The sequence below is a fragment of the Herpailurus yagouaroundi genome, unplaced genomic scaffold (genome assembly GCF_014898765.1).
Source record: "Herpailurus yagouaroundi ecotype Mexico unplaced genomic scaffold, PumYag 194, whole genome shotgun sequence".
NCBI classification, from domain to species: Eukaryota; Metazoa; Chordata; class Mammalia; order Carnivora; family Felidae; genus Herpailurus; species Herpailurus yagouaroundi.
This window is the reverse complement of record NW_024412425.1, coordinates 5694551-5707877: the sequence shown is the minus strand read 5'-3', so window position 1 is coordinate 5707877 and position 13327 is coordinate 5694551. Positions and strand designations below refer to the sequence as shown.

General features: G+C 58.6%; 1 protein-coding gene across 3 annotated transcripts in view; it reads left to right on the top strand.

Moving 5' to 3' along the window:
• Positions 1 to 12697, top strand: part of CHST8 (carbohydrate sulfotransferase 8) — a 124355-nt gene extending 111658 nt beyond the window's left edge. For all 3 annotated transcript variants that reach the window (XM_040446208.1, XM_040446210.1, XM_040446209.1), the window contains exons 3-4: positions 10535 to 10572; positions 11128 to 12697. In XM_040446208.1, coding sequence (XP_040302142.1) covers positions 10535 to 10572; positions 11128 to 12237 — 1148 coding nt within the window. In that variant the 3' untranslated portion in view covers positions 12238 to 12697. The remainder of the gene's footprint in view (positions 1 to 10534; positions 10573 to 11127) is intronic.
• Positions 12698 to 13327: the final 630 nt, after the last annotated feature.

Sequence of the window (13327 nt, the reverse complement as noted above, 5' to 3'; positions counted from 1 at the left end):
AAGTTCTCAGTGCACATCACAGTTGTGAAAATTCTGGATGACATTTGCAGGGTTTGGTTCTACTTAATATTCCTGTGCTCAGAGCTAACGAGGGTGTTGTTATGCGGCGTTATGTTGGCTGTGCTCTCAAGGATGCTGGAAGGCGCAGGGCTGGGCTGCATGGTTTGTGTCTGGACAGTTTTTACCCACGCGCTGCACTGTTGCCAGCTGAGAGCTTCTGTCTGCGAGCCTTACTCAATCTCGTGTCTCTGCATCGATATGGCCTACCTCGGGGTCGGGTCTTCTCCCCTATCGGCCCTCTGTCCCCCTGGACCTCCCTGTGACAGTGTGTGGGGGGGGGACAGACATTTTCCTACCCTCCCCCTCACACACCGGCTCACCGAGCCCCGCAGCCCTCCCTCCTCTTCCCATCTCCCCACACTGCCTGAGCTCAGGCACCCCATTTCTCACCTGTGTTAGGATGTAAGAATCCTAACCAGTTTTGCCCTTCCTTTAGGCCTTACTCTTCTCTGGGCCCTTCCCCAGTTGCCTCTAGAAAGACCTTTGAATATGCAGCTGGCAGGGCCCTCCGTCTTATCTCAGCCATGCTGTCAGTGCCCCAGAACTGGTCACCTTCCCTGAGCCGGGGGCTGTGAGTCTTTGTGTGAGTGTGTGATGTGGGTGTGGAGCCCAGCCCACCACACAGTGGTGAGAGGATAGGATGGCCAGGGATTGGCTGCGGTCAGACTACAGCCAGCCCAGTGTGGCCCTCGGCTGGCCGGACCCCAGGGCACCGGGCTGGGCAGAAGCAAGGGCTGGCCCGTCAGAAGGGAAAGGAGGTGGGTCTTGGCTGGATGTCCAGCGACGGTGGTGTCCCCTACAGTCAGCATCCACCAAGGCCAAGATTACTGCTATACTCCAGGCCTTGCCCCTCAGAGAAGCTGGCCAGAGGCTCCCTGAGCTGCTGGGGGCCCAGTCCTTGGTTGGGTGTGACTCGACATTCAAGGCCGCGCCTCGGGCGTCACATCTCCTCTCAGATATGGACTGCAGCTATCCAGGTGCATGGCAGGGATCAGCTGGACTGACTGCCAGCTCCTGCCCACAAGTGCTCCAAGCAACTCCAGGCTTACCCTGGTGACCTGTGAGTCGCCAGAGGCTCTGTTCTGCTCAGGGGCACACGGGACGATCCCTGAAATGCAGCTGCCATTCCACGGTCTCTGTGGTACTGGAGAGCCTAAAGCTGCAGCTGCCGGAGTCAGGCTGGGAGGGAGGGCTTGCTGCCCAGGCTCGGGGCCCCTCTGGGTGCAATCGGTGGGCAGTAGGGGTGACCACGTGTGCACGGCCTCTGGGGCGCCTCCGTCCCTGAGCCCCCTAGGCAGCCCCTTTGTGGGCCCGCCTCCAGGAGCCTGACTCCCCCACCCCCACCCCTGGGGGGCCTGGAGTGTGTCCCTCAGGACAGAGCGGCTCTTGCAGCAGAGTGGCTCTTGCAGCCACCAGGGTGGCTGGGGAGTGGGGAGCTCCAAGGAAGCATCGGCTAGAACGGATTTACTTTTGCGGCTCTCAGGGTATCGCAGGCAGCGGCTGTGACGGGTCTGACAGCCACAGGCCAGCTCAGTAATTGACGCCGCAGCCGGAACGACACATCCTGAAGCCAGCCGGAGCTGGACCGATCATTATCTTGTGACGGGGCCACCACAGGAATGAGGCTGCCCCGCCGGCGGCCTCTGATGGCCCAACTGGGTTCCAGTGAAGAAGCGCCCATCACGGGGCCGGGCCAGTTGGTGTTGCGGGCACTTCCCCCTGCAAACAGGCAGCCTCAGGCTCCAGCATGACTCACTCATTTTTATGTCTTGGAAACCTCTGGTGGGAATTCACCGATACTTACACCAAATTTGGCCCCTGACAGCCAAGCAGGAGGAGTGCCGTTTGACCTGGCCACAGTCGCCCAGAACCTGAGTCTGTGGCTCCCTGTGGGCTCTGGACAAAAGGCAGACTCTGATTGGCTGCCGCAGCCCGGCTTGCCCCTCCTCTCACGCACCCTCGCCAGGCCCCGGACAACCCCAGGCCGGGTCCTGCTTCTGCACGCATACGTCCGCCCAGCTCATCCCCTTCTCCCGCATCCTCCGTCTGCCCTCTGGACGTCTACACTTGGGAGACCCCGTAGACCTCTCGAACTCAATGTGGATCTGCACCCCCTCCCCAGGAAATGGCATCAGGGTCCCACTGCTCAAGCCAGAAACCAGAATCTCCCTTATTCTGCTCCCAGTCGGTCCCCAGGTGGTACTGACCCAGAGCTGGCTTGCACCAGCAGCCCACAAGGGCCCAACCCCCTGTTCACATCACTAGCTTGAAATCGGCCATGGAGAAGTGTTTACACCACAGGAGTCCGCAAGCACTACAGAGTTGGTCCTCCCCACCACGCAGGGAGCCAGGGTTAAGCATTCACCGTGCACCGCCCTGCTCATTCTTGCCGAAATACTCGCCACGTCTTCCTCCGCCTTCTGCCATGAGCGCCAGCATTCAGGCCTCACACGTGTCCTCGCTGGACGGTGGCAACCACCGCGGGCCACCCTTTCTGCTTCTGTCTTCCGCTCTTCATCTCAGAATGGTCCTTAAGTTCCAAATAGCTGCCAGCTTAAAGCCTTTGTAGACTCCCCTTGGGCCTCAGGAGATAAGACGAGGGGTCTTTGCCAGGACGATAGGGCCCCCAGGTTGCTGCCCCCCGCCAGCCACATTTCTCGACACCCTTCGGTCTCTCTGTCCCTTCATCCCGTAAGCCCTGGTCTCATGGTGCAAGGCGATCTCCTACAGGAAGGCCCTCGTTACCCCCAGGCGCCGATGACTTGTCACTACCTTAGGGAGACCTCACCTGATACCCCTCCCCTGTCACATGCCACCTGCTGACGTGCCCCTGCAACCATCACACGTGAACTGCTCCGTGCCTCATTTCTTGGCTAGACCGTAAACTCCACAAGGGCAAGGGCCATGACTGTCCCATTCATGGCCAGGACACGGTCACCGGTGTGTAAGACTCTGCCTGGCACGCGCAGGTGCTCAGTCCGTGTGTAGAGAATGGACAAACGGTGCTGGCCAGCATGCTGTGTTCTGTCGCCTGCAGGGGAGGCAGAGATGGGCCGCCAGGGGGCACTGGGGCTTAGCCGGCCAGTGTCAGGAACTTCATTCTCTCTCCCCTGCAGCAGCATTCACAGGCTCCTGCTAATCCTTCCAGGCTCATGTGTTGAAAGAACACACGAAGGCAGGAAAGTCATGACCTGTTCTAAGCCATGCGCCACGGACTCTCTGAAGCTGTGCACGGACGTGAACACACACACTCCCCACCCAGAGCACGCTGCGTTACACGGCAGGATGCATGCACGGAAAAGCAGTGTGATGCACCCCCTCAGTGTGCATGCTGTCCCTCGTTGGTTCCATGTGACATGCACACGTGAAGGTACAGTGCAGTGCGTGGCCCCTGTGGGGGGGGGGGTGCACGACCCCCCCCCCAACATGGTAGGAATTGCCCCCAGGCTCTGACAGAGGAGAGCTTTGGAGCAGGAGCTGGGGACCCCTTCCTTGCGGATAGGCAGGCATACTGGAGTGGGGGGAGATGCTCAGGGACATCCCTTCAAGTGATGGGCAGATGGGTGAGTGTGGAAAAGCAGAACAGCTGTTGGGTTTGCAGACCGGCTAACTGGCTGGCTGGTTGACTGACAGGCAGCTCCAGTGCCCCGCTCTGACAGCCGAAAGGGAATTCGCCGCCCAGGCTGAGCTGACAGAGAACCACCCAGTTGAATCGTGGATCCTAATCACGGAGGCGAGGGAATGGAATCGCTAAACAAAACAAGTAGCGGTCAGAGCCGTCAGGTGCCCATCAGCCCGAGACGGGAAGATTCCTGCTTCCCTCCTCTGCAGACAGGTCCCAGACCCCAGAGTCCCCGCGCTGGTGCAGGAGCTGGGCTCAGAGGAACTCAGCTGCTGTGAAGGTGACCCGGCCATAGGAGCCCCAGGCTCTGGCGGCCTCCCTCCCATGGGCTCTCTGTGCCAGGCACCGTGCCTGTTTCATTTGCACATTTATGGACCTGCAAGATGGGTGTTTTTATCCCATCTTACAGATGAGGAAACTAAGGTTCGGTGAGGTCGAGGGATCTGTCCAAGGTCACGCAGCTGTGCTCTTGCTCTCTTTTCTTTTAAAATACACGACCCCTTGTTGAAAGCTATGACTCCGAGTGGAGTCGCCAGGAGAAGGGAGGGGAAGCCCCTCCTCTGGCCTGGGCCAAGGGTCAGGGGTTACTGTGTCGCCTCACCATGAGGTTGGTGGTCTTCGAACAACTGGAAGAAGCCCACCCACAGAGGCTGAGGCAAGAGGAGAGGGTCCTGCGGCACCACCCACCGCCCTGCCCGGGTGGGAGGCGGGGCGCTCCTGGCCTGGCTCCTGGCTCTCCCTGAGGTCCACACTCTGACCGCAGAGCAGCCGGGAACCCTGTCTCCCTGCCCTGGGCCTGGGGCAGCAGAGGCGGGCACGGCTGTGCATGGAGCCCGAGCAGAGAATTTAATGAGTCGGATTTTCCTGTGATCACAAGTGAGAATTTAAGACCCTTCGGTGAGGCTTCTTCCATCTGAATTCTGTGCCTTGAGTCCAGGCTGCCCTCTAATTGCTGAGTGTGTTTAAACTTCAGTTTTGCATCTCATCTGCATAAATTAACAACCTCCCCAGAGGAAGGGAGCGGCTCACAATGAGGCATCAGAGGCCGATGAGGGGTTTGCCCCTCAAGAGGGCAGAGCCTGAGCTGGTGGGAGAAGAGCTGGAGGAGGTGTGGCCACATTGGGGCCACAGGCCTGGCCTGGTGCCCCACAGATGGCAAGGGGAGGCCGCCAATTGGGTGCGTCGTAGATCTAACCACCCCTCCTGGGTGGCGTGGACAGGCTGCTAGACCGAGCTGGAGAAGCTCCTCCAGGGGCAGCTCTCAGCCCAAGCAGCACCAGCCTTTCCACGAGCATTTATTGAGCTCCTGCTGTGTGCTAGGCATTTTGCCAGACTGTCCGACACAGAAAAGACATGGTCCTTGCCCAAGAACATGGAGAACTAACACAATCTACTGATCAGCTGGGGACATGTTTTCTCACCTCCTCCAGACTCTTCCTCCCCTGCCTCTAGAGTGCTCTTAAAGCCCCCTGAGGTCACATTACCCCCTGCTAGGGGTTGAACTGTGTCGCCTCCCCCAAATTATGTTGAAGTCCCAAACCCTGGGACCAGTGAATATGACCTTATAGAGCCCTTGCAGATGTGATCAAGTTAAGATGAGGTCATTAGGGTGGGTTCTAAATTCAAAATGACTGGTGTCCTTTGAAGAAGAAGAAAAGTGACAGGCACACACAACGGAAGATGGGGGCAGAGGCTGGTTTTCAGTGGCCACAAGCCAGGGAGCGTCTGGGGCTGCCAAGAGCTAGAAGAGGCTGTGGAGGGAACACGGCCCTGCTGACACTTTCATTTCAGACATATAGCCTCCAGAACTGTGAGAGAATTGTGTTTGTTATTTTAAGCCACCCAGTTTGGTGGTGCTTTGTTACCGCAAGCCCTAAGAAATTATTATACCCCTTGTGACAGTTAATTTTGTGTCAGCTTGACCAGGCTGCCGTGCCCCGATGTTTGGTCAAACACCAGTCTAGATGTTACTGTGAAGCTATGTTTTTAGATGTAGTGGATATTTAAGTCGGTAGACTTAGAGTAAAGCAGGTTACCCATAATGTGGGTGGGCCTCGTCTAATCAGTTGAAGGCCTTAAGAGAAAAGACTGAGGGCCTCCAAGGAGGAGAGAATTCTGCCTCCAGGGGACCCTCAGACTCGTCCTACAACATTGACTCTTCCCTGCCTCTCCAGCCTGCAGATTTTGGTCTTGCCAGCCCCCACAATTGCATGAGCCAATTCCTTAAAATAAACCCCCCGCATATATATGGCCTGGTCACGGAGGACGAATTGAGCCCCTCATTCAGAGCCCTTCTGTACTTCCTGCGGAGCGGGGCCTGGCAGTTCCCTCGGGGCTTTCTCCCCTGATCCCAATGAGCAGCACACCCTCCTGGCTCAGTTTCTCCTGCCAGCATCCCTGCCTCACTCCTTGTGGCTCATGACCACTGCGTGAGGACCCGAACGCTGCCGGGCCCTGCCGGCTGCCCCACGGCACAGAGACCTTTCTCACGGCACACGTGTTCAGTGCGGGAGCTTCTGTGAACAGCAGAGCAGGGCAACGCTGTTCATCCGGCAGACACGCCTGCCAGGAGTCTGGGGTGGGACCGAAGCTTGGACTCTGTATCTCATACGTGGGGCGAAGCAAGATGCAGTGGGGGCCTCGTTTCCAGTGTCTTCCCTGGCTCAGGCCAGCCTGCAAGCCCTGGGAGTTTCCTGGCCTGTTGGGCAGCAGAAGTGGACCTGTGGGTGGACAGAACAGATGATGGTGGCCACGCAGGCACAGCCACCAGAAGATCCAGGGTACATAGTGCGATGTAGCTCTGAGGATCCAAGGACCGCAGGTCTGAGACTGCACAGAGCAGGGACTGCGGACTCACACCCATGCCCCAGGGCCCTGCCGGCGCCTTCCGTTCTCCCATCTGTTTCCCTTTGCAGGTCTGACTCCTCTGGGGCAGCCCTGTCTGCCCCCAGGCCGCAGCGTTCAGGGTAGCGGGACCCTCTCCCCACTTATCAGGACCTGGGACTGAGATTTGAGCAGCCACCACAGCAGTCGCTGTCCTCAGACGTGGTCAACCAAGGGTTCATGCGGCACTTCCAGCCCTTTCCAGGGACTCGGGTCCTGTTTCAACTCACATCAGTGTCGCCGGGCTACACCGCCTGACCCTCTGTGGGTCCTGGGCAGCAGAGATTAGGGCTTTAGAACCGAACCCAGCAGGTCTCCCTCCTGTGACTCGGACAGAAGGAGGCAGCAGCCCATGTGACCATGAAGCCCCCTCCGCAGCTCTGCCCCAGACCCAGGCTTCACAGCCTAATTAGAAGAAACTGGGCACATACACCATCATCAGCCTCTGCCTCCCCTTGGCAGGTAACCAGCAAGCTTTCAGCCAAACACTCAGAGGAGAACCCTCAGCCAATGAAGAGTTCACAGTGTGGAGCCCACTTGGCAGTCTCAATAACTCACGCCTTGTTTATTCTCACCAATGCTCACTCTTACCGTACAGCCTGTGTTTCAACCGCTCTGCAAATGTCATCTGTCCAGAAAGAGAAAGGGGTTGTTTTTTTCTCGCCGTGCAGGGGATGAAGCTCCCTTACAGATTGTTAACATTATGTTGACAGGAGAAGACAGGTAACTCAGACGCTGAACGTGGAGCATGTACATGACCGGCCTTGGGATTCCTCTGCCGCAGGGTGGGGGTGAGGGAGACTGCGGAGGTATGCGGCAACATTGGTGACATCAAATGGAAAAGGAGGCTAGGGGTTGTGGCTTGTGTTGGTCAGCAAGCCCACTGTTTCTATTTGATTGCATGTCCATTCGAGGGCTTGGGAGGGGCTGGTGGTGGTTATATTGAGGCCAAACGCCGCCGCCGCCCCCCCACCCCGGCATAAGTCCCCCCACGGCACTGAGTCTGGTGGCTCCTGGTGGCAATACCTTCTTCGTGGGTGCAGCAGAATAGGACCCTTAGCTCCCCTTCCCTGGTCACTCCACAGAGCTGTCCAGTGTCCTGAATGCAGCCCACTATGGGGTATGCAGACCCCAGCCTCAAGGCACCCAAGGCCTTCACTTGCTCAGAGCTAGGGGTGATCTTTGTTTTGGCTTTTATCCAAGCAGTGCATGGAAGAGTGGCTTCTTCCACAGGAAAAGTAGGGCCAGTGGGCCCCTGGCAGGGGGCAGAGCCTGTTACATTTCCTTCATTAACTTCCTGTCTTTCTTCCAAAATGGCATATGGGAGAGGGTCAGTCTTTGCCAAGTGAGCTGTGGTAAGTTGAAAGGTTGAGAACATACAGCTTGTGGCAAACTCGGGCTCCACGTAAGATCTGTTGTTGGGTTTTCCACAAGACAGTTATTCTTTTCAAAGGGGACAGTTGCAGCCGAGTTGACTTTATTGGGTAAAAGTGGCCAAGAGGTCAGGGACTCCCCCAGACCGGGGCTGTGTCCAGCAGGAATGTTCTCTCCAGCCTTCAAGTGGGCCAACCTCAAAAACCCCCTTGAGGCTCAGCACCCTTCTGTCCAGTCTGCACAGATAAAATGGGACAGGTCCCACAGCCCACCGCCCTCCAGGCTGTGAGGACAGGGCCAGCGGGAGATCACAGCTGTGAGGGCTGACATCTCCATAAGCACATCCTTGTCCAGCTCCACCGGCTGGCAGGGTGCCTTTTGAGAGCGGCTTTTGAGTCCCACTCTTGGCCAAATCTGGCATGACTCATTTGCTCTAGAAAAGGAATATAAATAAGTGCCACCATACCTTGACGAGTTGACAGGATTGACAAGCAGAGTAAATTCCCGTATCTGAGACTCTGAGGAGGAGAGGTGATTTAGCAGAGCCAGCTGCCGTCACCAGAAGAAAATAATTAAGGAAACCCAGCAGTGTGGAGGAAAACTGAACGTGCAGTGAGTCCCTTTTGGTGAAGAGACCTGTGATCACTGGCTGCAGGAGGAAACCCGCGTGTGTCAGAAAGAAAGGAGCTGGAGAAGCTCAGGCTGGAATGAGGCAGAGAAGGGTAGGGGTGGGGGGAGGGGGGCTGGCAGGAGGGAAGTACGCTCTGGGATGAGAAGAGGACCCTGGTGAGGGACTCAATGTGAAAAGACTCCTGTCTCAGGGTCAAGTACCCACTGCTTGCATCCCATGCCCCAAGGGGTGCAGCCAGTTCTATGTGGAGCTCCCCCTCAGCCTCCGTGGAAGAGTCTGGAAGCCCTGTTTCAGGGCCCCCCCCCACCTGTACACACATATTGCCCATAAGCTTGGGGATGCCCAGGAAGGTACGGACACTCTGTCCTCTGCCCGGGGAAGGGCACACCCCTGTTCCCAGCCCAAAGGGATCAAAGAAAAGAATTGCAACAAAAGAAACATGCAGCGTGCCCACGTTCCACCTTTGTGCCACGTTTGGAACTTGAAGAAGTTCCCAGTAGGCCCCGGGAATGTCTGCTTTCCAGCCCAGGGGTGACCTCGCGTCCCCACCTCCTCGGTAGCTGGTGAATGAAGGAGACGTGTAGGCACATCCTCAGACTGACCAGTATGAGGTCAGGGTCATAGCAGTGGCTGAACCTGTAAGACTGGACCTCGTGGAGAAATCGGCAGAGTCCCTGGGTCAGGGACAGAGGACCTGGATGTCCTCTCAGCAACTGGGCTCCAGCCACTGGACCTATACCATGTATACAGAGGCGGCAGGACCCCCATGGGGCCCCATGCTGGGCGCCCAGGACATCTCGCACACACAGCCCAGCAGCAGCCAGAACGTGGTCAGGTGTGCCCCATCGTGCCAACTGGAAGTTCAAGTCTTCCCTAGTTTAAAGGGTGGCTGGTTCGGATTGTGACCGTGGCCTTTGGCAAAGCCTCAGAGTAGAAACCGCCGCTTCAGTGGCACCAGAGCTGGAAAAGCCCTGATGTCTCGGTGGCCAGGCAGGGATGGGGGAAGGAGGCCGAGACTCCGAAATAAGTTCCCCCAAAGGAAATCCTCATGTTTCCCTAGGACCTCCTTCAAAACAAACCAGAGTGTGAAGCAGAATCATCTTCTCTGACCAAAGGTTCACTTCCTCAGAGCCTGTTATCCCGGTGACTTTGGCCTCAGCGAAGCTCAAGGGAGGGGGGGGGGGGGACATTGTGGGGTGTGGTCAGCAATGCACTGATCTGTCTTCATCTTCCTCCAGTGCCAAGTGCTTGCCAGACAATCACTCCACGCCTGGGCTCTGCTCAGCTCTTTGGGGGAGACCAGCGTGAGCAGGAGGTGGCCAGCTCACTCCAGAGCCCCAGGGCCAGCCGAGTTGGCCAAAATCTCGAAGTAGATGCCTAGGTTAGAGGACTCCCCAGAGACAGTGGGGAGGCACATCCAAGGGAAGGCATGTGTTCCACTCCCAGGCCTGTGTGTGCAAAGGTGTGGGTGTATGTGGGATTCCGAGTACAGAAGCTCCACATGGACTAGATCGAGGGCTTGCCAATGCGTAGAGAGGATGGGCAGAGCTTTCTGAAGGGTCCTTTCCCCATGGCTTAATGATAGCGTGAGGTTGTGTGGGGGTGCGGGGCAGTGCTATGAGATTCCTGGCTGTTCCACTGAGCAGATGTGTGGACACACCTGGACAGGGCACCTTTCGAGACCTTCCAGGTCACATTGGGAGGTAAGATACTGAGAAGTCATCAGCTTGGGAGCCTGTGGGACCACATCTTGCTGCACCCTCATTTTCCATGTGGGTAGAGGAGTTGAGGGACCCTCATATTGAGCCATGCCTGCTCCTCTCTGCCCCCCTGAACTGCCTTTTCGCAGATCCCACCCCCAGTGCCCTGCAGCAGCCCGCGTGTCCAGCATCAAGAGCCCGTGAGCAGGTCCTTGGGAGCCACATGGTACTTCTTCTGCTAATATTGTCCTCTCTGCTTTTCAGGAATAAAGTTCAGCATCAGGCCACAGCAGCCCTACAACGTGAGTTCTGAGAGTCGGATAAATCTCAGCACCGGCAGCCTGGGGAAAGTTGGGGAGGGCAGGGGAGAACACTGGGAGCTCTTGTTGAATTCATTCTTGGAAAGAAAAATGTGTCCGGTCCTTCCCAGGGGCCTTGGGAACAAAGCCCACGGCTTTGGCCCCATGAATTTCCCTTTCCTGTCGGATGGCAGCTTTGGACTTGTGCTAATAGAGGCAGTAAATTTGCGCCAGCCTCCTCAGGCCGCCGGCTCCCGCCGGCTCGCCTCGCCGGGTGCAGGTTCCTGGGAGGCCTGCGCCATCTCGCGGCTGAAAAGATACCTGCACCTCTGCCTCAAGACCATGGCCAGCTAGGGGTGGGGGGCCTTTGGGGACCGGACCTAGGCTCAGACCAGAGGGGTCAAATCCCACAGGGTCAGCTAGTCTCTTCCTTCACCCGGAATAAACTCAGGCCACAGAGGGGGCAGGGACCCCGGCCACTGTGAGCGTCTGACCTGTGTGACCCGCAGCGCCCAGCTGCCGTGTCCACCCTGATAACTATTTCTCTTCTTGACTCAGGATCTCCCACCAGGCAGTTCCCGGGATGGTGACTTGAAGGCCCCTACGGAGAAGGTCACCCGAGACTTGTCCAGCCGGGCCCCAAGGGGCCTCAACCTGCTGGTACCCGACCGGCCTCGAGCCCCCCGAAACATGGGGGCCCGTCTGCGACCTCGGCAGCGCCGCCGGCGCCTGCTCATCAAGAAGACGCCCGCTGCTGCAGCAGCCGTCCCGGCCAACGGCTCGGCCGGTGCCTTTGTGCGGCCGGCGCCCTGGGCCGCGGCCGGCCACTGGGTCACCCTGCAGCGGAGCCAGCGGGAGCGCAAGCGGGTGATGCGCGAGGCGTGCGCCAAGTACCGGGGGAGCAGCAGCCGCAGGGCGGTCACGCCCCGTCACGTGTCCCGCCTCTTCGTGGAGGACCGCCACCGGGTGCTGTACTGCGAGGTGCCCAAGGCGGGCTGCTCCAACTGGAAGCGGGTGCTCATGGTGATGGCCGGGCTGGCCTCGTCCACCGCGGACATCCAGCACAACACCGTGCACTACGGCGGCGCCCTCCGGCGGCTGGACACCTTCGACCGCCAGGGCATCCTGCACCGCCTCAGCACCTACACCAAGATGCTCTTTGTCCGCGAGCCCTTCGAGAGGCTGGTCTCCGCCTTCCGCGACAAGTTCGAGCACCCCAATAGCTACTACCACCCTGTCTTCGGCAAGGCCATCCTGGCCCGGTACCGGGCCAACGCCTCTCGCGAGGCGCTGCGGACGGGCTCCGGCGTGCGCTTCCCCGAGTTCGTCCAGTACCTGCTGGACGTGCACCGGCCCGTGGGCATGGACATCCACTGGGACCACGTCAGCCGGCTCTGCAGCCCCTGCCTCATCGACTATGACTTCGTGGGCAAGTTTGAGAGCATGGAGGAGGATGCCAACTTCTTCCTGAGCCTCATCCGGGCGCCGCGGAACCTGACCTTCCCCCAGTTCAAAGACCGGCACTCGCAGGAGGCCCGGACCACGGCCCAGATCACCCACCAGTACTTCACCCAGCTCTCGGCCCTGCAGAGACAGCGCACCTACGACTTCTACTACATGGACTACCTGATGTTCAACTACTCCAAGCCCTTTGCAGACCTGTACTGATGGGCGGGGCCCGCGGCCACTCACCTGTCCGCGCGGGCATCCCACTCTCCGTGGTCCCTCACCCGAGAGCTGACACGTACCCGGAGCAACAGGGCTCTGCGGATGTGAGGAGCAGTGGCTGCTCCGTGCCGCTGGCCCGAGGTGGAGGACAGAGGCCCGGGCCTCGGGTGGGGACTCTGGCCCTTGTTCCATACCCACTTTCTCACTCCTCGGCTGAGGAAGATGCCGGGGGCCGAGCAGGACCCCAGGAGTCCTAGCTGCATAGGCCTAGCTCGGCCAAGAGTCAGGATGACCAGGGAATTCTGAGGCCCTGAGGACGAGGGCCCCAGCGGTAAGGGATTTCCTGCAGTCCCTTAGCCATTGCCTTGTACCAAACCACGTGGTTTGCAGCTTTTCTATGACCCAGGGGGGAGGTTCCCTCAGAATGAGGTTCCAAATAAAGCACATGGTTTCCAGAGTAGCGGTGTCTACACTTTGTGTTGGTATGGGAACACACGGACCCTTCCCCAAGCTGTGGGGGCTCTGTCTCCCTCCCCAGGACCGCCTGAGCCGGGCACCCGCAAGCCCCGCCCAGGGGAGCCCAGGGTGGGAGTGGCCTGTGCGAGAGGGGAGCTCCCGTTCACCTCCCACTCAGGCTCCTGAGGCCACGACAGGGTTCTCTGTTGTCAGTACCAGCACATTCATCCTGAAAGGAGAAAATAGACCTATCCCTGTGGAGGCCCACTGGGGTCCCTTCTCGTCACTTTGTGGGGGCCCCCTGAGGACGGCCAGAGCTCTCTGGGCAAACCACTGGGGTCAGCGGGGCGCTGCACAGGGGTCTCAGGGGGTGAGGCATTTCCGGTGGGGATGGATGCTATCCCTCTCCCTAAGCAGGGCTTTATCTCTGTCATCTGCAGACCCTCATGACCTTGGCCTTGGCCCCTGGCTCCACTCACCTGACCAGGCCACCTTAGAGATTTCAGGACTGCCCACCCCTAGGGGACCACATTCTGGGGGAGGAGCAGAAGCCCCCGGGGGAGGGGGAGACGTCTCCCAAAGTATATATTTTCATACACAGAAGTGGCTCTGAGATGGTCAAAAGCCAGGGTGA